General features: G+C 42.9%; 2 protein-coding genes across 2 annotated transcripts; one reads left to right on the forward strand and one right to left on the reverse strand.

The window, feature by feature from the left end:
* Positions 1 to 2,208: 2,208 nt before the first annotated feature.
* Positions 2,209 to 9,571, reverse strand: gdf6a (growth differentiation factor 6a). The gene is made up of 2 exons (XM_053432860.1): positions 9,051 to 9,571; positions 2,209 to 4,738 (listed from the first exon to the last, which is right to left on the reverse strand). The coding sequence occupies exons 1-2, from the start codon at positions 9,409 to 9,411 to the stop codon at positions 3,750 to 3,752; spliced, it is 1,350 nt and encodes a 449-aa protein (XP_053288835.1). The 5' UTR covers positions 9,412 to 9,571; the 3' UTR covers positions 2,209 to 3,749.
* Positions 9,572 to 12,037: 2,466 nt separating this feature from the next.
* sybu (syntabulin (syntaxin-interacting)) lies at positions 12,038 to 24,339 on the forward strand. The gene is made up of 8 exons (XM_053432868.1): positions 12,038 to 12,170; positions 16,259 to 16,305; positions 16,456 to 16,642; positions 17,870 to 18,070; positions 19,487 to 19,586; positions 20,298 to 20,450; positions 21,763 to 21,918; positions 22,494 to 24,339. The coding sequence occupies exons 2-8, from the start codon at positions 16,282 to 16,284 to the stop codon at positions 23,686 to 23,688; spliced, it is 2,016 nt and encodes a 671-aa protein (XP_053288843.1). The 5' UTR covers positions 12,038 to 12,170; positions 16,259 to 16,281; the 3' UTR covers positions 23,689 to 24,339.
* The last annotated feature ends 134 nt before the right edge of the window (positions 24,340 to 24,473 follow it).

Genomic DNA, 24,473 nt, shown 5'->3' on the forward strand with positions numbered 1-24,473 from the left:
GTGTTGAAGCCAGTCGTTCAATGAAAGGCAGCAGTAGGGGTCACTTCAGGCATCTGCTGCTCTCCTGCACCGATCATCTGTCCATCTGTGTGTGCTGCAGCACTTCTGTCCACTGATAACACACTCACAGACACACAAATACATACAGCAACACACACTCTCTGTATAACGTTGCATGCAAATTCACTCATTGCATGCTTTATATTCTTGACGAGTGTTTTTACTCTGTGTCTGCTTCAGCGTTGAGAAGCACCACCTTGCCCTGGCCCGTGTTCTTGGCTGCAGAAAGGTGTCAAGCTTTATTGTGGAGGGAATCACAATATCTGCAATGCATAACGGTGGGAACTCAAAGAAACCAGAGAAAGTGGGAACCCCTCTAGAGGCAAAACAAAATCTATGAGCCGAGAAAGGCTCATTGACAAATGGATAATAAGTTCTTGCTGGATTTTATCAGTATAGGCTTGCAGTTTAAAAGTCAGACCTTGGCAGTGACCAGCCTCCCCCCTTTTCTTTCCCCCTCTCTACGTTTAAATTGCATCCATTCAACAGCTCAAAGCACGAGACCTAAGTCCTCAAGATACATTTTCTAATGCTCTGTAACAAATTTCTGCTTTCTCAGAAGTCTCTGCTGTCCGAGAGATCAGTGTAATTTATGCCTTTCCTGTCACTGATGAGGACACTACCGATAACAGAGAGGTTAAGTATGAGGAACATTTATGTCTCCATGCAAGTCAGGAGTTTTGGGGCTTTTTTTTATCTTGGAGACGCTCCCGGGCTTTCCACTCACAGAATCACGTTGTAGATCTTCATTTTTTCAGCCCTTTCGAATCTCTAAAGAGGAGCCTCCACACACAGATGTGGGGTGTCAAGACTATTTGTGTTATACATTCTCCACATTTCTGATGAAAAGGACCCGTCTCTTTGCCATTTTCAGTTTGCTTAGACTAATATATTAGGACCAAGTTTCAAATAAACACAACTCGTTTTTTTCTCTCTCCTGGTCTCTCTGCCTCGGTGTGGACTGGAGGGACAATAAGGTGGTTGTGATGAAGAAGTTTATTGGAACATTTAACTTAAGAATGAGGGATTGGAGCGGGTAAACAAAGCATTCCTTTCCCTTTCATCACCGTTTAACTGTTCCCTTAACAGTCAGTCTCACCTCTAGGCCTGTGCCCACCAGACCGGGGGAACTTGTCAAATAAATATAAATCAAAAAGTAAAGCTTTATCTCACGAGGTACCGTTCGTTCGCTCTTCTAATCCGTAATCAGCTGCAAAGCCCTCATCTCTGGCACTGAATAGAGACTTAGGCTGGTGTCACAGTATCTCCCAAGGTGCACTTGTGAGCAGGATATGGCGCGGCTCGTATAGTAGCACCCCGGCGATGGTGTTCCAGACGTATAGCCTGGAGGGCCATTTGGTTATACTCAAGGGAATGGTTGTTGTGTCAGTCATTTGCAGCGACTGCTAAAGAGTGCACTTAGCATCCTCTGTTTCCCCCTAGCAAACATGTGGGGAGTGACATGATACTGTACAAGAGCCTGGACAACATATAACATTTCAAAGCAATTTCCTAATTGTTTCCAGGCCAAGGTCGATCGCCTATATGGAAGCAATCCCTTCTTTCAAACTTCTTCTTCTTTTCATCCACAGATTGGGAAACATTAAAGTGTTAAGTAAACTTGACTCAGGCGGGGCTAATTCATTGTGAAATAGCTGGGGTCCGTACGTTCAGTGCCATATCAGTGACAGTCAGTCAGTGGGTTTCCTCCTGCTGGGATGGTCACCATATGTTTATAAGGATTTTAGTGGTGCAGTCCTGAGCAGGCCAGTCACCTGATAGTGACATGTGTTGTCTATATCAGCAGAGACTGTTTACATAGAGGGAGAACTAACAGATAAGCTTGAATACCTGAAGCAAAAGGTGTATGTGCTTCATTTGCACTGTATATTGTACAAACAAATCAAATTTAAGTTTAGAAAGTCTCTTTAAATACAGTTGGCTGTTATTGCCAAAATATAGTCTCCAATTTTTCCTTTATTTTCTTCATTCTACATCATTTTACACGAACAGGCCATGTGTTATCTGTGGGTGTAATTTCTCTACATCTAATTCAAGGTAAAGAGGAAAACATTTTTTAATGACCACTTGTTTCCTTTAATAAAAAAAAAAAATGAGATCATTATTTCAGTCAGAAAGAAACGCCATACAAATGTTCCATTCGATTTTTATGTTTTTTAGAGAAATCACATGACACTTGAAAAATAATCATGAGAAGTTCCAGGCTGGTGCGCTTTGTTTTGAATTTTATTTGTACAGTAATGGTGTGGAATATTATATAGGTATATAAATGATCTTATATATCATTGTAAAAGCTCTTTACACTCTAACTGAATGCACCTCAAAACTCAGATCCTATATGTATTTGTGAGGTAGACATTAATTATGGTATTTTCCAGCCTCTGCAAAAAAAACGAATACACCTTAAATTACTCTTATCAATGTAAGAAATATATGATTATCATGAAACTCTGTACATCACAAATAATAAAATAATTATAGAATAGAAATTATACCGATTTGAGTGCATTTTGTATATTTACAAAGAAATGCCGTTTTCTCATTTCTTCATTCGTTACACTTTGTAAAGTTTTCCACTGTACAAATATTTACAGCTCAAAAAATAATAATGAACAGCAGTGCATTCAAAGCTAATGTGCATTTAAATATCGTCTCGTTTGCGAGTCTCTGTTTTTTCCATATCTTCGTAATCGGAGAGGACAAACTTTCTCGCTGACCGCGTGTCCTTGGCGCAGTCAGTTGTGGAAGTGCATTGCGTAAAGATGCAGACTTTTGAGCAAAAAGTTCGCCTCAGTAATATTGAGTTCCTTCTTTCATTCGTTCTTTTTTCCTTGCTTCCTTCCTTCTTTTTTTTTACAACTGGGCCCCACTCAGGCACAAGTCTGGTTTTGTGTCCTTCTCTGTGCTCAAAAAGGCGCATGACGCATATCCAAGCGCCTCCACACGGGTCTCCAGTATATTGTAAAAAAAAGAAATCTCTTGAAGGCATCACCACCTCTCATCAGACCAGTGTGTGTGTGTATGTGAGTGTGCATGTTGTAGATTAGACATTCATTTATATCTTTATTATTTAACTTCTTTTTATTCTCTTATTCATTTATGTGGAGAACAGGCACTAGTTGCTCGGGTCTGCAATGGCTGACTCCAGCTGGACACTGGCAATTACAGCCTGCTGGATGCACATACCCAAAGGAATCCGGCCTGGCAGGCGGGATCACACGGCAGAGCTGCAACAAAGCGCTTACAGGCAAAGCCCACTGTCCTCTGGCCTCGGCACGAACAGGTGCAGCACGGACTCAATGGGCTCCCATCCCGCCTGTAGTCACATCACACACCATGTTCCCAGACCCTGTGCCACATGGACACGTCTCGCTCTGGGGAAACAAAAGCCCGTTTGATGCGTGTAACTTGGTTTGCGTGGATGGGAGTGCACTGTATGTACGTAACACTTTTTTAAGGCAGAGAGTGTGAATGAATGTGGCTGTTACTGCGTCTGAATAAATAGCAGATATTCGCCTCTTGTGCGCATCCCTTTTGAATAAAAGACAAAGGCGCGTCATGCGTCAAAGCATTCCAGACCTGCACTGAGGACTTTACATCTTCAACCTGGGACCCCTCGAGACGTATCTTTCCTCTGTCTTTTTAATGTTCGAACAAAATAATGGCCACTACCTGCACCCGCACTGCTCAACCACCATGTCCTCGTACTGTTTGTACACCACGTTGTTGCCTGAGTCTATGTAGAGGATGCTGATGGGGCTGAGTTTGGTGGGGACGCAGCAGCTGGGCGGGGTGCTGTTGGGGTCCATGGAGTTCATGAGCGTCTGTATGATGGCGTGGTTGGTGGGCTCCAGGTGTGACCGGAGCGGGAAGTCGCACACCCCCTCGCAATGGTACGCCTCGTAATCCAGGGGCGCGATGATCCAGTCGTCCCAGCCCAGCTCCTTGAAATTCACGTGCAATCCCTTTTTGCTGCAGCGGGATCTCGACTTCTTCCCGTGCCTCTTCCCGTGCCGGTTGCTCAGCGCGGTCCTGCGCCGACGCCGGGGCCCGTCTCCTCTTACGCCCCTCGGCGGCGCCCCCTCCTTCCCTGAGGCCCTCACCGCCGCCGCCTCATCCTTCTCGCCCGCGGACCTCCGCGACTTGATCTTCTCCTTCATCTCGTTGAACAGGTTCTCCCTCTTCTTGGAGCGGGTGTAGGCCACCAGGATGGCCTTCTCCTGCTGGGACCGGCTGCTCCTGTCCAGCCCCAGCTGCCTCAGGTCCACCTCGGTGTCGGATTTGCTGAGAGTTACCCTGAGCTGGAGGCAGAGCTGGTTTTCCTGCTGGTAGTGATGGTGATGATGGTGGTGGGGATGATGATGAGGGTGGTGATAATGATGCTGGTGCGCTTTAAACGTTTCCCACACGTCCAAAACCTCCCAGCCGGCTTTGGTGGAGTCCACCGGGTCCAGGGACCGGGAGTCCAGCAGCTTGTCCGAGCGGCAGGGGTAGACCTGGACGTCGTAGAGGCCCGTCGTCTGCAGGGAGGCCTGCAAATCCCCGGGCGCCCTCCTGAATATCCTTAATTCCGCCCCGACCAGCTCCTCTTGGTCTGAAAGGGTTGAGACATCAAACAGATACTTTTGTCTTCGCAGAGGAGAGTGCAAAAGATCGTCTGCAGGGATAAAAGAAAGAAATAATTGCAGTCAGATTCACTTAGGGTGTACAGTGTTCAGAGGGATGGAGGGAGGAGGAGGAGGGGGGGGGGGGTACACACATTCTCCCACAGAGGCCTTCCACCCACTCCCATCCCCCCAGCCGCCGCCCCCCGTTCTCTCTCTCTCTATCTCTCTCTCTCTCTCTCTCTCTCTCTCTCTCTCTCTCTCTCTCTCTCTCTCTCTCTCTTGTTTTTCAAATGTCCACCCGGAACCTGCCTGAAACAAACCGCAGCTGACATGTCCCTCGGTTTGGATGAGAATGAAAAAAAATATATACACTAAACTCGCAGTTACCACCAGGTTTACTGCTGGTGAGAAATGTTGCTTATCCCACCTTATGAACCCATGATGACCTCTTTCCTTCCCCCTGATCCACTTTGATTGGTTTCCACTTGATAACAATTCTGTCTTTTATAACGACAACCGTAATGATGAGGGTTCCTTTTACAAAACCCTGCTTTGAGGCTTCCTCCATCAAATTCCCTGCAATATATATATATATATATTATATCATAAATATAACTTGAATCCCTGTCATGACGCAAAGCAAACCAACTTGTATGACAATGATATAATCTCACACATGTGGATCTTTTACCCATCTGTCACATGGTCAGAGGTTTCCTTTTTGACACTGCAGCAACAGTAATCTATTAAATCCATGGCGATATTTTAATTCCACGCCACTTTTAATCAAATCCAGTGTGTTTTAATGAAAAGAGCCCTGCTTTCATTTTACTTGCTGACAGATTGATTCTTAATTTCCACCACTTTGGCAGTGTGGAAGTCATCTTTTTCCTCCTCTGCGGCCTCACTAAGTCTTAAATCTCAGCAGCAGAGATGTGGCTACTTTTCTTTTTCTTTTTTTGAGAGACAGAGTAGTAAGGCACAGAGAGATTTAAAAAAAGAAAAGACACAAAGGAGAGGTATACTGTACACTCAACTGAACAATACACAATTAATGCATTATTCCCTGCCGGAGAGCCAGTAGGCCTGCAAAGATTTCATTAAGGAGAACCAATGAGGCTTGGAATGTAACGCTGAGAGACAATGCACGATAAGCGTCAATCACACATGTTTTAACACAGAGTAGAATGCTCTATGTTCAACTTAATCACGAATATCAGGCTGCAATTCACAGTATTTTTATGTTTGGATGCAAATGAGCTTTGTTCTTTTACTGCGTAGAAAGGCCTTAAAAAAAAAAAAATATGTGAACAAAACAAAATAATTCTGTATATAAGGGTGATATTTTTCTTTTGTTTTTGTTGTTTTCCTTTTTTTGAAGATATTCCCAAAAACTATCGTCAGTAGTATGAGTGCAGGCACATTTAACAAGAAAAGTACATTTAATTCATGAAAATTCAAGAGACAATGATATTTGCATTAGAAACAAGTAATGTATTTCCCTATAAATGTGACAAATTCTACTTATTGTTAAAATAATTGAATCTTTAAAACTGAATTGAATTGCTGATTGTCAAGGAGGATTTTTGATGTTTCTTTAAAAATAAAAGCACATTGTCAAGGTAGATTGTCTCTATTTCCGTCTGAAAATGTCTTATCTTTTATTTGTCAATAAAAAGTGACATGTTTGTATGTAAACGTCGTGGTTAAAAGACTTGTAAAAACTTCTTAAAATCTCCTGAGGTTATATTTTGCCTCTCGTCAGTTTCGCTCCGTGAACGCTGCCCAGCCAAACAGTAAAAGCAGACTGAAACTTGTGCTCGTTGTAGAAACTTTCCGCGTATGGTCCACATTAGGTTTCTTTTTTTAAGACCTCAAACAAATCGAATACAAGTTCACCAAATAATTAACAGTTCCCAATTCCCATCTTCCTCATTAAAGCACTTCCCCTCTTATATTTCACCTCATCCTGCCAACGACAACATTCCCCTCAAGTGCGCCTGCACGGAGCGAGCACACTGTGGATTATTACCGCGAGACACGATCCGTGTTGACAGTTAAAAATGTACAAAGTTCTTCTTAATTTCATTATTATGTAAAAGGCCTTTTTTCCATTACTCTGCGATGCTCCACAGCGGATAATTGGTGGAGAACACAATGAACCTTTTTTTATTGTCTGGTTAATAAAGAAGCATCCTGTGCACTTTGGTTTGACCTTGTTGGTTGTGTTTGAAGAAACGCAAAACATGTTTTTGTCATCCATGCCTCTGTTTAGAGGAGGGGGAGAGAGACACACATAGAGAGGGAGAGAGCTTCACCATCTGCGTTTTAATGAGTTAACTCAAGTGCCAAAAGTAATTTTGGGATTCGGGTTATTCTTTTTTTCTGATCTCGCCTTTTTTGACCTCAAGGAAACACCCCGCCTCGTTTTATAAGCAAATGTAACTCACCTACAGTTTGAAAGCACAATGAAGCCGTAGATCACGTAGATGAGAGCATCTAGCCGTGCGTAAAAAGACGCAAAGAACTATGGCTTCACGCGCCAAACGTAGCCACCCCTGTGTGTATTTCTTTCCTGACGGAGGTGACTTAAATTATAGGAAAACTCCCAGCTGAGGCTCATTCAGCAGGTCAATGCAGCGCAACACTAATGGGATGCTGAGAGGAATCCCAAGAGAGAGCGAAAGCGCCTGAGCTGATGGGACAACGGGAATAAAAAGTATTGTCCGTAATTAAAGCGTCGGTCGCAAAGGGAGGTTTCGCATAAACAATAATAATAAGAACAATAAATAATAATAATTATTATTATTATTATTATTATTATAATAATAATAATAATAATTGGTATGATGAACCACTTCACAGCAGAGGAGGTGTTCGCGGATTTTGTTTCATCCCTGCGTCGTTTGCTGGTGATGTGCCCATCGTGGCCCGGTCGGGCCATTATGGTAGAATAGACAGTGTTTGATATGTTATGACATGAACACTCAATTAGATCACCGAGTTCAAATACTCCAATCAGCCGTTCGATGCCAAGCAGCTCTCAGAGGGTCCAGCTCGGGGTCAGAGCCAGTGACACATCACATCAAAATCACAGGAGAGAGTGAGGCGTTTTTCAAATCGGATCCGTTCACACTGCAAGAAATGGCCGCAGGGATGAGGCAGTCTTTTTTTTAAAGTCTTTCTTTTTTGGCTGGAAACGAGTAAATGTGTGACGGAATGTCACGTGAGTTGTTTTCAGCACAGCTCAGATTATAATTTTTCTTAAATTACACTTTATCGAATTTACATCTTTGGGGAAAGGGCTGATGTGCGCTGGAGGTTTGCGGCTGCATCTCTAGAATCGTTGGCCTATAACAGCAGGTTCCAACCAGCCGCACTCTGGACTAAACAACTTTTTGCCATGGGCACTTTTTGCAGCGCGCACTCATGCGTCCGAGCGCCGAGACTCGGAGTGTTTGAGACAGGAGGGGACGCAAACAAAGATAGCTTTTATTTCTCCTGCAAAGATTAACTTGGCTTATGTCCCCCTGTGTGTGCCGAACGTGTTTGTGTTTATTAGATTGTGTTTGTCCTCGCAGGCCGGTCTAACCGCCTGGTTACACACGTTAACTGACCCAAACACCTGCTTCTCACACCGAGCGGCTCTGCCCCATGGCCCCCACAGCTCCCTTTGTCAGCACAGGCTGGATACACTGGGCACCACAACTCAAAAGATTTAACGTAGTGTCGGACCTGGCATTCAACTCCGTTCTATAATTTTAAAATGCACTGGTTTATTTCAGTGTTTGAGTTTAGCGACAAATACAAGAACCGAGAAGGAAACAAGCAGCAAGTGCTTTAATATCCAGGGGGAAAAAACGTTCCTCCCCATTCACGTGGAGTTTGGGTGAACATCATGCTGCAGTCTGAGCAGATTTACAGCCTTAATTAAGAGAGCCTCAATTAGTGTTTTACTGTCGTGTTACCCGGGGGTTCATTTAGGCGTAATATAACTTATTCCGAGAAAAAATTACATGATCCGGCGACAGTGCGGCAACAGCCCGGTGAAACCTGTACCGTTGCACACAGCTTACTCTGCAGCATCCAAAATCCACCGATCCCAAATTACGTTATATGATTTATTGATGTGTTGTACTCGTAAAAGTGTGTTTGCATATCGATTTTTTTTTTTATTTGCGTAAAAGTATCCGCTGCGATCTTAAAGCACTGTTGCCGTTTTACGAGTCACTGTTGTCTGCGAGCATTTCAAACAATATCTAAGAGGATAATACTTGGTCAGTCAGATGAGGGGAAAATAACTTTGCTACAGAATTATGCAAGACTGAGCTGATGGAGGTGAAGCAGCGGACAGAAACCAACCTGTTCCTCTGTCCACAAAACTTGTTATGGTGTTGGCAGATTTCGAGGAGCGGAAAAAGCTTGCGTTTAGTCCGAGCTTCTCTGCAGCCGAGTATGTCCTGTATATGGAGAGCATGTATTCATGCGGCACAATAGAGTCCTTTGGGTCTTCTTTATGGAGCTCCACGATAGGATGCGACGACGCGAAGATGTCTTTTAAGAATTTGGATGACCTCTGTCCGTCCTGATGAAGGATCCTCGCTCCCCTGTTCCTCCTCGGCGCAGAGGGAGAGATGATAGCAGCCGATTGGAAACACGGTATATTCCCAAGGAAAGCAAGGAGCAGGCCCAGATATAGCGTTACCACTCGATATGCGTCCATGGCTGGAAGAGTGAGCGGGAGATGTTGAGGGAAACTCTTCTTTCTCGTCCCCCTTCTCGGTGAGGTTGGATACGGGGGAAGCCGCCGGGAGCCGGAGATGATGTTGCGCCTTCAGCGTCGGAGAGCTGCTACTTTTGCGCTCTCTGGTCGCACCAGAAGAAGTACGTTTTGCGCTCTGAACTCCGCACAAGAGCGGAGACTGTTGGGCCGAGAGAGAAACACGCCCACATGGTCGCTCAGTGCGCGGCTCCCCCAAACAATCCCATGTCACAGACCTGCAAACAAGACGCGCACTCGATCCAGCGAACCGCCACTGCAGGATGAAGATATGAGAGGACATGTGGAAGTTGCAGAGATGTTGCTGTTGTTGTTTCTTTCAGCAGCCAGTTTCTGACATGTCCACATTATCCACAGAAGTTGACTTATTGGATGTCAATACATTTATTATTATATTATTTCCTGAATTAAGTTACAATAAAACTGCTCTATGGTCAATTTTGCTCAATCTAACTTTACCATGTTGATGTTGAAGTAGGTTTCCCATTTACACAGGTCCCTAGGTGTCTATGTGTGTGTGGGGGGGGGGGGGGGGGGGGGGGGGGAACTACAGAAGAGCTGTTATTCTCCTTATCAGAGTATCTGACAGTCTGAATTCTTCCAAGGACGATTCGGATCAGATTAGATTAGATTTTACGCACAGACACACCACACTACACGAGGTGACCATAAAGTTGTGAAATAGATTTTGAAAGCAACATGATGGATTTGGAAGCTTCCTTTCACACTCTGTAAGGTGGAGGTTTCAGTGAATTAAATGTGATTGATGATAGCACGACAGATGGAATTCCAGGGGCTGAGTGGATGATACTTAAATTCAGTTTTGACGAAGAGACTATTAGGAGAGGGAAACGTGGTTCAGTAAACTGGGGTCAGAGGTCTTGCCTTGAAATTCAACCTTAGAGGTGTGAACACAGCAAAGGTTCAACATAGTCAGGATGTGGACTTGGTCAAAAGTATCAGACCCACTTCTAAATAGCACTACTGACCTCAAGTGGCCGCCGCTATTTATTACAGCGTGATGTCTTGCCATAAAAAAAAAAAAAGAGTAAGAAACGAGGAAACATGCTGCGTTCATGTCAACTGGGAAAATCTGATTTTATGGCTGTGTTTAAAAGCTCCCACTGAGCAGTATGAGCCAGTGCTTCAACCCTCGTCCAACGTCATAACAGATTTTTTAAATTGGCCCATAAGTCCAAAGGAGGGATGTAAGCAGTTATACATGTAGACACTTAAAGCTTGGGTTGTAAATTCTAAACGGAGGCAATAAATGGTATTGTCCTCAACGGCACAATAAATTACAGTGCAATATAGTTTGGCGCTGGTCTGACCCAACCGGTTGAGGCAGATGGTTTACTCTAGTTAATTCGTTTTTTCTCTCCACGGTCACCAAAATTCTTCTTCGACTTTACCATGTAAAGTGAGTTGAGATAATGCGTATTGTGATTTAGCATTATAAAAATAAAATACAATTGAATAGTACAATATAATACAATGTTTCAGGTCATGTGGCTGGTGGGGAGGGGGGTACACTGTGTCAATACGTCGTTGCTCCAGCAGAGGGCCTCAGTGACAAGAGAAAAAAACTGCTGCTCATGGGTCACATGCTGTTTGAGTCAGTTCCACCCTGTGTCTGCTGCTGCCTCACAGCCCCGTTTGACGCACTTGGAAATGAAGAGCATGTTCGAGGCGAGGAGAGAGCAAACATTACGCACCAAGATTTCGTAGAGGCGCAAGACGCTGTGGTTTAAATGTGATCGTCAGTCTAGTTTCTGCTTTTGAATCTGATCGATCAGGCGATCTTTCAGTGAAAAACTGTGTTGGTAGGTTGCTTTTATAAAGAATCTGTAAATGCTATAGTGAGAAACTGAAATTTAAAGGGAATATGAATCTGAACAAATATCTACATATACCTGAATATGGCCAAGAGCAGCGACCAGGACATATTATTTCAGCACCATGGAGAGCCAACTCTGCACTGACCAGAGCCATTTGACAGACATGGCTTGTTAACTGCATGCACACGCACATAGTGTCAGACCCACATGTCATGGTGTTTACTGTAGGTGCCATGAATCTGTTATGGAAGCGTGACGCATCATGGATTTGGATAGATGGACTAAAATGTAAAATTTTGTGTGGGGATGAGCACCCAATTATTATGTGTTATACGTGTGTCTATGAATAATAAATCAAAGCATGTGTCATGTGTTGAAAGTCGATATGGCCATGCAGCACATCATACCTTGACATTCACATACATGAAGAACATATTCCAGATTTTCACAGTTGTTTTTTCCAAACGTGTCCAGGCGATATAGGCTGCCCGTCATGTCTGCAGCTTATATCCTTATATATATGCTGGAGATAGCTGGGGGGGGGGGGGGGGGGATCCGTGGTTAAGTAATGCCTCACGCGTTATGTAACCCACTTGGGATGGTCGTCATATTGTGCGTGTGCTTTAGGCGGTCTCGCCTTTTGCCAAGTCATGTGTGCGTGTGTCCTCAGCCAGCACGCAGCTCACACACATACACCTACCCACACAAACACACACACACACACCTCCTCCATCCTCCACCAGCATCAGAGGCTGAGCAGAGCGGAGACTGGAACAGGCGGAGGAGCATCAGCAGCGGAGCGACCCTTTGTGCTTCACCCATAAACGCGCATTCTTCTGAGAGGACTCACCATCTGTCATCCAGGTAAACATTTTATTTATTTCATAAAGACAATATTAACAATAATACTTCAAGCTTTGGGGTTAAATAATTAAAAATAACTATACTGACAGGATGAGAGCAGGTGTCTGACGAGGAGCTGTTTACAAGTTGAGGAACGACTTTTTTTTTTACGCACGTCATCAATGTTTTGGGCGGTGCTGGATGAAATCTTACCACATCTGGCTCCAAGTGGGATGTTTACATCGCTGCTGGTTAAACCCTGTATCTACTATGTCTTTATTCTAGAGGCATCTCTTCGTTTCAGTAAAGAAAAAAACCGAAAACGTTGCCAGTATTACTGCGGGGGAGTCAGAGGAAATAAAATCCCTCTGCTGGATACAAGCCCAGAAAATAAGCTGTTTGATACTCAATTGAAATGGTTTTGAAGTGAGATGGTAAACAAAGGGAGGGATGTAAACATGTGGACATCTTAGGTCCCAGAACAGCGGCCGAATTTAATGACTAAAATTTGTTGACAACAATTTATGAGACATTCAGGCATTTATGTATTTAATCTTCTAATTTAATTTAATTTTATCATAAACTAATTTTTATCTAAATGCCCACCCCCTGTCGTTCATACCCCCTCTAGAGCAGAAACAACAAGAAAGACATATGCCTACTCTCCCTAGGATGAGGAAGTGAAAGAGATTATCCATGCAGTAATGACATCATGCAGTGATGATGCACTATGTTTGAGGGCCAGTGAGCTCAGAGCAAGTGCTGTGATTGGCGTGCTGCTCAGAAAAGAAGGACATTGTTCTATTTTCGGAGGGTTATTATTATCTGCATGGGTTTCATAGGCCTGGCACCTCATTAACAGTCATATGAAATTAGAACAAAAAGGCTGAGAGCATCCTGGAGTTATATATGAAAACAAATTAAAGAGCCGCAGATTAGTCTGTGTGCATGATCAACGTTAGAGAGCACTGTGGGATGGATTAAGGGAATCCATGCTGTTTCAAAAGTTTACCATCTGGATAAGAGGAATAGCTCAACTGGAGGCCTGATGACTTGTTGACAATTCATCTGCACATTCTCTCAGCCTCCCACTGACAGCGCTTTTTCCCCGCTGCTCTTGTTTTCTGAATCTATGCTCCCACCAGGCGTTTGGATGGCTTTTCACAGGGACTGTGGATCACAGGCAGTTTATAATGCTCAGAAGACCCGGAAACTCTGTGTGTTCAGCTTAGATAATGGTTAGCCGGTTGCTCAGTAGGGTGCCAATTAACATTGTCTAGAGTAAAGTGGATGAGCACATTCATGATGCTGCTTTAAAGGGTCTAGTTCAGGACAATTACACAAATACCCCGCACTATGGTTGTTTGCCTCCACCAACCAGTGCAAGTTTAATTTATTCCAGATCCATTTAAGTTTCATGTGTCAAGCTCCTTAGAGACCAGCACTAGAGCAAATAACAGGAGATGATTCCGAAATGCATTGGAGGCATTTGTCTGTAGGATGCTACATTTCTATACAGATTCTATAACTCGTCACGTTCCAGGTTTTACGATCCTCCACGGCTACTTGTGGCTGAATTAATTTATTAATTTCACTTCCTGCTTTGTCATTATTATTGTATTTTATTTATTTAATAATTTCTCTCCCATTCATCCCCATTAGCTTCTATATCTTTTCAGCACAATATTATTGTATATCAATCGTCATGGATTTATCCTGCCTTTTTTTTTTTTTTATGATTAACAATTCGGTTCAACAGTAATTTGATAAATAATAACAGCCCGGGCAACGGTAGAAACACAAAGAGGAACTTAAGCAATAAAATAACGAAATCAACATTAATAAACGTAACACATATACGTAAAATTACATTAAATGAAACAGAGAAAATAAATTGATGAATAAATAGGATTCATTGTGGCTTTATGGCATTATACCCTTGCTGCTACCTTTAGGTTGTATTCTTTTAAAGAAAATGTTTTTGATTATAAAGTACCAAATATGCCAAAGCCCTGCTAGAAACGACTGAAATATAAGTCAATAGTGCTTTGATAATTACACAGATGTTCCTGTAGGCCACACGTGCCTGCACAGGGACAGAACTTTCACTCACTCTGAGAAAAACACTCACACATCACATCACATCACCTCGGCACACTCTAGATATTCTCTAAGTGATGGACAGAATCTCAGGAGCAAGCTACCCTCCAGAGTTTCACATAATTGGTTCCATCTTGCTGGAGTTATCCGTACAGCGCCTCCTCCCAATGGTTGCTAAGACTGTTGCTAGGGTACAGCTTTTGATGCATATATAATCTGATTTTGCCAAAGCCAGTGCACCAGGCAGCTGTGCATTGCTACAGTAAAGTGATGCTGTGGGAATGCAAAAACTGAAACAGTAAGAAAGGTGGTGCAGACCACCTGGAGCTCAGATCTAATTTGGACTCTGACGACAGGAGGTGGAGCTTGATTCCTCTCTGTTCTATTTTTGCAAACCTCTGTGGTCCTGTGCTCCTCTGTGGTTTGAATGAAGAGGATTACTGCAAAAGTCGGAACTGCTAAAACAGGGATGTGGCTTACATTAGGTCATGAATTGGGGATTTTATTATCATTATGATGGACGATTTTGAGGGGAATCTAGGTCATTAAGTTTGAGACTGATGTGTTTAAAAAAAATCTGGATGAAGCTACAGGGAAGACCGACGACAGCAGTTCACAGGCCTTGGGGTCAATTACATCATTCCTGAGGGGAAACAAATTGAAAAACACATTGTGCTCTTATGCAACTGAACCTCTTGGCAATGACGCTTGGAGGCAATCAGCAGGAGAAGGGAAGTGAAGTGATTGTATCAAGTTTATTCAAGCATGAGAGGGAATCTGCATTATTTAGCATTAAGGCATCAATAAGAAATGTCTCTTTCTTGTTTAGATTTGGGAATGAAAATGAAAAGTTTGAAAAGAGGATTTAAGATTGCTCCATATCTCACTGTTGGAAGCACTTTGTAGCTCTTGGGAGGCAAGGTTTTGACTGGAGGTTTAGAATAACAGAGGGAAGTTAAGACACCGCTCTTCTATTACTGTGCTCCATATCGGATCGTGTCAATCAGGAATCACTTTAATGAAAATCCAAAGTATGAAAACAATATTTCTGATCTTTCTTCTTGAGAGCTGTGTCTCAGCAGACTTTGAGTCATTTAAAAAGATATTTTCATACTGAAGATTTACTTTTGTCAACTGTTTTTAGCCACGGTAGCAACATGTCTACTGTGGTAATTTCAGTCTGGAAGTCAGTCCGTCACTTTAGTCCAGACTGAAGAATATCAACAGCAGGGGTGGATACAGGGGGGCACTGATCCTCTATCCCTTTTATATATATATATATTCAATGATGTGTTGCTTTGCTCAAAGCTATAGACAGTGTAACAGTAAACAAGGAATGACTTGAATGTGCACCTTATCAGAATGCGGATCATATAATTGCCCCCTCTGTGTGAATTGTGGCTTCTTTATGGTCCCTGATTTAGAAAAATCCTAGATCAACTACTGCACAGCAACTCACCTAGCTCCTCTAGCGCCACCATGAGGTCAGCATTTGTGATTCATGTTCAAGTATCTCAAACAACTATTGTATTGATTGTCATTAAATTCAGTAAAGACATTCAAGATACGTAAAGTATTCAATGATATATCTCAGTATTTTTTTTGATGAATTGCCATGACATTTTAGACCAATTGCCCCTGAAGATTTACACTAATGACTTTGGGGATTTAAGTGGCGATTTTTAATTGGCCTATTTAACAAATTATAACTTCAAATAAATGTAAATGGTTGCTTATTTTCAGCTCTGACACATATACTTAGTTTCGTAAGGTCTTAAAGACAGTGTGTGCTGGTTTTGGGCTTGTGCCATCTGCATCAGACAGGGTGTGTGTGTGTGTGTGTGTCTGTGTGTGTCTGTGTGTCTGTGTGTCTGTGGCAGTGGGTGGGATTTAGACGTGTAACACAGCTCAGACAGAGGACACTTGTTTCTTAAAGGGTTCTAAATGCTGCCACATACTCAGTCCACAGAAAAATGACCGCTGATTTTTCTCCTTCTTTACTTCATCAGAGGAAAACGCTTCGTGAAGCACAATGGGACCGTTCCAAGAATATGAGGTGAGTCTTATTATTGCTACTATGTGTTGAATCTAAAAAGTAATTTCACATGATTAAGAAAAAGATGGAAATAAAACTAAGTGGGGGTGTGCTTCCTGAAAACGACAGTATGTCCCTGCCTGTAGCTCTGACAGATGTTACTCTGAACAGGAAAAGAAGTCGCCCGAGAAGGGAAGCCCTCGCAGTCGCATCCCACGCTTGGTCCTCCATCCTTCTCCCCCAAAGGACAAAGGATCACCTCAGTCCGATTCACCGTTTTCAGAGGAGGACGGCAAGGAGTGTGATATCAGCTCCGACCACTCCAAGAGAACCATCAGCAACAACAGCTTTTGCTCTGGTAAGACATTCAAGTCCAGTTCAAGGACGGCTAAGTTCATACCTGATCAGAAAAAAACAGAAGCAATTTATTTACAGGTTCCCTTAGGTGAAGGATTGTATTGTAGTGCTCTAGGTTGAAACATAAAACTCTATTCACTAGCAAGGACCACAACACAACAATACGTGATTTAAAAGTTTGAATGGGAAATGTTACATTGCTTGTTGTAGGAGCTATTTCATTAGTTTGATATATTGTCACTATTAATATTTGTTGTTTTTGCATTTACATTTTTTGAAACTAGTCAGCACTAGGGTCTAGACCAGGTACGATTCAGCAGGTGTGTTAATGAGGAAAAGCACATGTATATCTTTTCTTTGGAATGGGATAATGAATCTACCCAACGGTGAATTCAGTGTGGACAATTGACTACTTTAATTGCCTGAGTACAACCAAACTAAACTGGTGCCTCGGGGGCTTTTTGATAGGCTTATTTTGACAGGAACATACTTTGGACATATAGCCACTACATATGTCGAGGAAAAGTGAATAGACATTGTGTAAAGGGGTTGAGATGCAGATACGTAGAACAAGAAATGCACAATATGCACCAAACTGAATACTAATTTGGATGAGGGTAAGCATGAGGGAGAAGGATGGTGAAAGGATGAAAAAGGGATGTTGGTAAGGGTGAGCAGGAGTATAGGGATGAGGTACAACGTTGAATGGATGAAGGGAAGGGAAAAGGTTGGTTGAAGAATCTGATACAAATAGAGCTTGATTGGTTGACTGGGTAACTTTCGTCTAGACAGGTGAATTGTTGAGGTGTGGCCCCGCTCTCGAACCAAAGTTAACATCATCTGTGATGAAAACAGATCCTTTGATTCATTTTTTAAAGCAAAGCATGCAGGAATAAGCTCTACCAGAAAAATGTCTATATGTTTATGTATGTTCACCGAAAAATTACAAATAGAGCAAATATTACACCTGATAGTTTGTGTCAGTGTGTGCACTGTGCGTGTGCATGTGCATGTGTGTGTGAGTACACGGCTCAATTCACACTAAAGGCACCACTTGATAACCACTTTCTGAAAGTGGCGAGCCTTTGTGAAAGCCTTGGTGCTATCTGTCAGATGACACCCGGGCTGAACCTTGAGCTCTGACTGACTTCCTGCCTGCTTGTGTCCACTGCCTGCCCCGCACTGCCTGTTCGTGCGCTATTACTGTCTGTGTACCTGTCTACAATAGATGACACCGGCTGCCCCACTAGTCAGTCTGTGTCCCCCTCCAAAACCCCGTCAGGCTCCGAGCAGAGTGCCCACAGCTCGCCCACACTACCCGAGCGCAAGGCCAAAGTGAAACGTGTGAGGGTGATGGCCGAGGGGAGCGGTGACCCACGAAGCGCGTACAGGCACAAGAGGGAGATGAGGTCGGCCATGAAAGCCAGAGGTAAGCAGAAACACAGAGATAAAGATAAATGAGAAGAAAATAGTGAAACACATAATAAGAGAAGACAGAAAGACATTGAACAGCATTTTAAATCTTCACTTAGTTAATATTGATCCTGGGAATAATCTGCATTTGTGTATTTTGTGTTTAGTTCATGAGTGCTGTTATTTCATGTGCACACTCATATACAACATACTGCTTTTATATATACTCCTGCATGCCAGTGTTTCCTTTACGACAAAAGTACAATAACAGTGTACATATCCGCAGAAGTCCGATTCCCAGGCACTCTGACTTGAGCAAGCAGTGACTCTGAAGGAGAATAAATAACTGTGCTGTATCTCTGCTCTGTTAACAATCATTAGAAACAGTTCATTCTGCTCCTTAACGCCAAAATTAAATTTCCTCCCTCTTCTAATCTGTCTCATTCTGGGGGGCTTGAGAGAAAACTGCTTGATCCGGAGTCAAAATTAGGCCGAAAGCTGATTGGTTGAGGAAAAAGGTTTGGGCTCAGGCAATTAGGCTGATTAGAAGGAGGTCCCCACACTGACTGTTTGTGCACAGGCAGCTCAGTTGATTCACCAAGTGGTGGAAGATAGCTTAGTTTTCTACAGGGTTTTTTTTATCACAATTGTCACTGTACACATTACTATGGTTTTGTTTGATGGGAAGAGATGCTGCTCAGGTATGACTTTAAATCCAAACTTCAATGATCTCAAACAAATGTAATATATTAATATACTAGTTTCTCCTCTGTTGTACAGTTATCAGGTTAAAGGCTTGAGTACTGTGAAGAGTTCCTTTGTGTAAAAAAGTTATTGTGTTGCAGCATGTGAGCAGATTGTGTTGACATATAACTACTAGATGTGATTGGCTAATTGAAGTGGTTTATTCCTACCTCAGTCCGTCACACAGGGGTGTAGATCAAGTGAGAGTATCTGTCTGAGAATCTCGAAAAGGGGTTTATATGTGTTCATGTCACAGTTAATGTAGAGGTGTGGAGCTTAATTTAAATAAGAAAATAACTGTTCACAAATGAAAATGTAAATGAGGGAAACTGGTCCAAAAAATGCATTTGTTTTTGAATTTTTTGGGCAAAATAAGTGAATCAAGCTGTGTCACTCTTAAATTTGGTGTTACATTTGTGCATAAGAATCATAAAGTCCAAAGTTGTCTAGCCCTGGCCGCCACTGAAGTTATTGAAAGCTGCTTTCATACATGCATTGATCTCCTCTGGACGGATCATGTCCGAAAATGTCAAACCACACCAAGTGCAGGCTTTAGCAATAAAACCCTTGAGAGTATTGAATTGGGGAAGATTCTTTATGTGTCTAATTTCCCTTATTCATTCAAAGAGGAAGTATGTTAAATCCTCTTCACTTCAGACTATGAACATGTTGATGCGTTTCTCTGCAGGTAGTGAGGCAGACTTCAGCTCCTCTAGCAGCACAGGCAGCCTGAAGACCAAGGAGGGCCTCATTTCAAACTCAGTTGGAAAGAAAACTCTTTCACGAAGGTATGAAATTCAAATTTTTTATCATCCTGATGGTTTATGCGGTCACTACTAGACTGGGAATTTTTTTTAGCTTAACTAAAATAGAAATATTTATTGTAACAGAAGTTGCACTAGGCCCTCAGTGTTCCCCTTTCCAAAAAGGTGTCAGCAGAGTAACCTTTTTGTTAAATAAGAACCTAAAAGTGGCTTAATTTCTTCGGAATACACAAAACCTGGAACAACAATCCCTGATTTCCTGAACGTGCCTTTACAAAAAAATATAATCAAATGACAGATTTCTAACCTAAACTCCGTAAATAAGAGGAATCATTAGATCCATTAAACAAAAGGACTTCTCACTCCTCCTACTCTGCTGCTACTTCAGTTGATCAGCACAAGTTGCTGAGTTGAATTTATCAAGACTATTCTAACTAAGCATGCTATTTTACAAATGTGACCAAACTAATATTCACATAATTCACAAAATCTGGGTCATTTTTTGTGAGCAGGGAGGGAGGAGGGAGAGGGGGAGGCTGATGTCAACTGGAGTTTAAAATGTCTTCTATAATGAAATGGACCAATCTAGTGGCAGCAATCTTGGTAAACCAGCCAATCAAAGGGGCCACCTAGGGTCAGAACATGCTTATAGCCAATTTCATATTTTGGTATATTTGGAATTAACACTTGAATTCTTTTTGTGGATGTTTTTGTTTGGAATCTAATTCAATCAAGTCGTTGTGGCCACATCAGACCGCTCCCAGTCTTCAAACCAGCCGGAAGCTTGACAGCCAATCGTGATGCAGAGCTGTACGCTCCATACAGGACTCCGCCCAGGCCTGCCTCCTCAACCAACAGCAGCAGCAGCAACTCCAGCCCCACCTCCAGGTACCAAACATTGTTTTCAGTCACTGCGACCTCCTGGAAGTGTCTAACCCCTCCACGTTTCTCCACTTGGATTTTTTACAAACCCAACAGTCTCTGCCTGAGGGAGAAGTTAGTCGATTTTGGATAGTGGCTCAGGGAAATGTGCAGCATAATGCTAAGTGAGTGAGTGGGTGGCTGGATTAGGCTCAGACATTTTTTTATCATTTCCCCTCTTGCATCTGGCTGGGATTATATCAGTCATGATTTGGCTGTGGCCAGGATTAATGGGGGATTGAATAAAAAAAATTCTGAATATGGTACCCAGAGAGTGACCATACTGGCTTCAGCCAACTCGTAACTGGATTAGAGTGAATGCACCTTGGTTTGGAGGAGAGAAGAGGGTCATAAATATTTCAGACTAACAAAGCCTTGAGTTTGTAAGTGTGGACCACCATGAATTTCGTACATGGTGCTCCAGGCTCTGAGTTACCAGGAGAGTTTATTTTATAGGTTTTATTTCTGTTGGCCTGCTTAGCCCTGTATATGGGTTCACCTACAAATCCTCTGTCCACAATATGAATAACAAAGCCTTTTGAGTTGCAGAATCTGCCCCCTTCATCCTATCAAGCATCCATGAATGCAGCCAGAACCCCCACTCTTGTCACTTTAAGACATTCTGTTGTCAGCCTTCCTCTCCCTGGCCTGGTTAAGTGTCATGTGACATCTTTCAGTTTCACATGCTACTTTCTCCTGGGCTGTTTCTATTTCTGGCAGGGATGCATTGCACTCTCTCATCAAAGCCTTGAGTATCCCAGGTTGCTAGGATGCAGTGCGACAGGAAGAGAGGGGGCGCTTACATGCTGCTTTGCATATTGTCCAAATCAAACCAGTCGTCCTCTACAGATAAAAAAAAAAGAACATAAATCCTGGCTCACTCGGAGCATAAAACCCTAATCATAGAACATGCAAAGAACATTTGAATGCTAATGTAATTAGCCAGTAGATTAACGATTTGTTTTCGGTAAGGTGATTTCCTTCCTTGCTAACTCTGCTCTGATAAAGCAGCATTTTAAGTTTTTTGCCCTCTAGTCTGCTTGCTAGTAATCCTGTGTCAGACAGTAATTCCGGGCTTCAGAGAGCATCTGCCCTAACAGCACTCTCGGCCAGACTAATTACCCTCTGCTGGGAGCAATTTCTACTCTGAAATGTCAATTTGGTTTGTTTTCTGCTGTTGGCTTCAAAATGTCTACTTGGGCATCTGATGGATATGGTCGTTCTAGAGGCCGTGAACGAGACCTTTGACTAACAGTATAATTGTATATGTGCCAAACAGAAGAGCCAACCTAGGCCACTACCACTCCTGTGGAGACAACCACGGCATCAGACCCCCGAATCCTGAGCAGTACCTCACCCCTCTGCAGCAGAAGGAAGTGGCCATCAGACACCTGAAGACCAACCTGTTGGATTCTGAGAACAGAGTCCATGACAGGTCAGTTAAGATTCAGCAGCATGGTAGCTCCCATGATCGTATCTGTAGGGTTTAACGGTTTTAAGGCAGGATGATAGCGGTCATATCAACACTTAATATAACATTAAAAACAAACAACAGCCTGATGGTACTAAAGGGAATTTGATCAAGTAGTAGGGTTTAGTAGGGCTAGAAAAGAGAGAATAATCTGAGTAAATTTATACCAAGCCCAATGTCTAAAAATAAAGCCACAGGCCAGTTGGTTTAGGGTTAAGAATGAAAAGTTAAATCTTAACTGGGACGGGGTCAACCCACAGCTGGAAATCTTTACGTCCTTATCTATAGAAGTGAATGTGGAGCAAAAAAACACAGACTTGATTTATGATACTTGGATGTTGTTAACTTTGGACGGAGCCAAGCTAGCAGGTTTCCAATATTTCAAGGCTTTGCACCCAGCTAAGCTAGTCAGATGCTAGCTGTAGCTTCATATTGCATAGAAATGAGAATAATATTGCCCTTCTTATATCTCCAAAAAATGTATCTTCCAAAATGTTAAACATCTGCATTAACTCTGTACATGTTCTTTGCTTTATTAGAGAGACAGAGGTTGAGGAGCTTAAGGGCCAGCTTGACAGAATGAGAGAAGACTGGATTGAAGAGGAGTGTCACCGGGTTGAGGCTCAGCTATCCCTCAAAGAGGCTCGCAAAGAAATCAAACAGCTACGTCAAGTGGTGGAGACCATGAAGAGCAGCCTTATGGAGAAGGACAAGGGAATACAGAAGTACTTCATTGATATCAATATCCAAAACAGGAAGCTGGAGTCTTTGCTGCAAAGCATGGAGCTGGCCCAGAGTGGTACCAGCCTTGAAGATGAGACCACCTTGGATTTCATCTGTGACAGCCCTGAGAGTGGTGGGAAGAAGATGGAAGAGGAGGTTGGGTTAGGGGAGCTGGGGAACCAAGGTGAGGAGGCAATGGCAGACAGCGGGCTGCTGTGTAATGATGAGATGGCAAACAGAGCAGACATTTTGGAGCAGGTTTTCATGTCCACAGCGGTGGACTTCAGTCAGGACTCTTTTGAAAATCTAAGAGCTGAGGCAGAGGCTGGGCCTGACGTGTCTACATTGATAGAAGAGGAGCAGTTGTTTGAGGAATCTACCGCACCTACAACAGCTCCACCAAATGCAGTTTCAACCACAATCGACATCTCTTCAATCAGACCCTCCCAGCAAACCACAGAAGACAAAATAATCCAGACCGACACAACACCCATGTCTCCAGACCTGCAGTCTCTCCTGCTCCAGCTGCTGAAGTTCCACGGCTCCACAGCAGGCAACACAGCTCTATTAGCCTCAAGCAGCCTTCAGGGCCTCACAAAACTTCCCAATCCCACTCCAAACACTGATCTCCCTGACTTCTCTCTTCACCCACCCGGGATGCCCAACCCTGTTCACCCGGAGAGTCCTGACACCTCCACCGATTCCGGCATGTGCTGCTCAGAGCCTGCACAGAGCCGACGGTTCATGGAGGAGCTGGACTTCGCAGTCGATGACAAGGAACCTTGCCTGTCACCGGAACTGGACGTGGTTGGCAAACGTTACTGGAGCAACAGCTTCCTGGTGGATCTGGTGGCAGTCGCAGCTCCTGTGTTACCCACGGTGGCCTGGCTGTACTCCAGACATGGTGTAGATGGAAGTTCTCCGGTATACAACATCGCTGCTCTTATCAGGGGCTGTTGTATCATGGGACTGCACTCTCTTCGTCACGTCACTCACAGGCCCAATGCATAGTGGCTTCCAACTTGCATGCACGCGCCTAACCTTGAAGTAAAAGCACTTAAGCATCTTTCTCGAGAATTTGTTTTCGATTATTTATTTTTACACCGGATATCAGTTATTTTGGTTCCAACACTGTTACTTTGCACTCTAAAGTTACCAACTGGTGACATTTAAGGGATAATTTATGACGGGGTTATATATTTATTTATTTATTTATCATATACATATATAAGCTGATTATCTGGGTAGATGGTTTTGTATTATCATTGTCCTGTTGTGTCCCTAGTTTTCCTTGTGTTTTGACAAAGAAAATGTTTTGTGTTAAGGGATGGGAATTTTGGAAGGTGAAAGACTGAATGTTAGTTTGTGTTTGACAGGGTCTGAAATTGCAACAGTTCTGAGTTATTGTTGAAAAAGAAACCTTAAACCTTCAGCCAAAGCTTTAATGTAAGTTCACTGTTAATGTTTTGTGAAAAATTATTTATACGTATTTTCTTTCCACCCTGGGAGTAGAGCTTTATTCAGTACAGCCTGTGTATTGTCCATAGAAATAAGTTGACGCTTCAAAGCAACTGACACTTGTTATGTGCCTGAGCTATGTGCAATACTGGTGGTTTACATCAAATGTCCTTGTATCTTTATTATTAAAGCATGATAATTCAAGACACACGTTTGGACTCCTTATGTGTTCTAACTTTTTGGTTATGTCGTGGTTTGTGAAGGTTGTCAAAATTTCACTTATGTAAGTAGCCTTTGCAAAAATATTGCAGGAGACAATTGTACAAGATGTTAACATT

Source organism: Pleuronectes platessa, chromosome 10, assembly GCF_947347685.1.
Source record: "Pleuronectes platessa chromosome 10, fPlePla1.1, whole genome shotgun sequence".
Classification (NCBI taxonomy): Eukaryota; Metazoa; Chordata; class Actinopteri; order Pleuronectiformes; family Pleuronectidae; genus Pleuronectes; species Pleuronectes platessa.

Excerpts from the sequence above, each read along its gene's own strand:
- sybu (XM_053432868.1), top strand. The coding sequence starts at position 16,282 with ATGGGACCGTTCCAAGAATATGAG. Across the intron at positions 16,306-16,455 it reads GACCGTTCCAAGAATATGAG|GAAAAGAAGTCGCCCGAGAA; the intron begins GTGAGTCTTATT and ends TACTCTGAACAG. Across the intron at positions 19,587-20,297 it reads AAGAAAACTCTTTCACGAAG|TCGTTGTGGCCACATCAGAC; the intron begins GTATGAAATTCA and ends AATTCAATCAAG.
- gdf6a (XM_053432860.1), bottom strand. The coding sequence starts at position 9,411 with ATGGACGCATATCGAGTGGTAACGCTATATCTGGGCCTGCTCCTTGCT. Across the intron at positions 4,739-9,050 it reads TTTTGTGGACAGAGGAACAG|ACGATCTTTTGCACTCTCCT; the intron begins GTTGGTTTCTGT and ends TTATCCCTGCAG.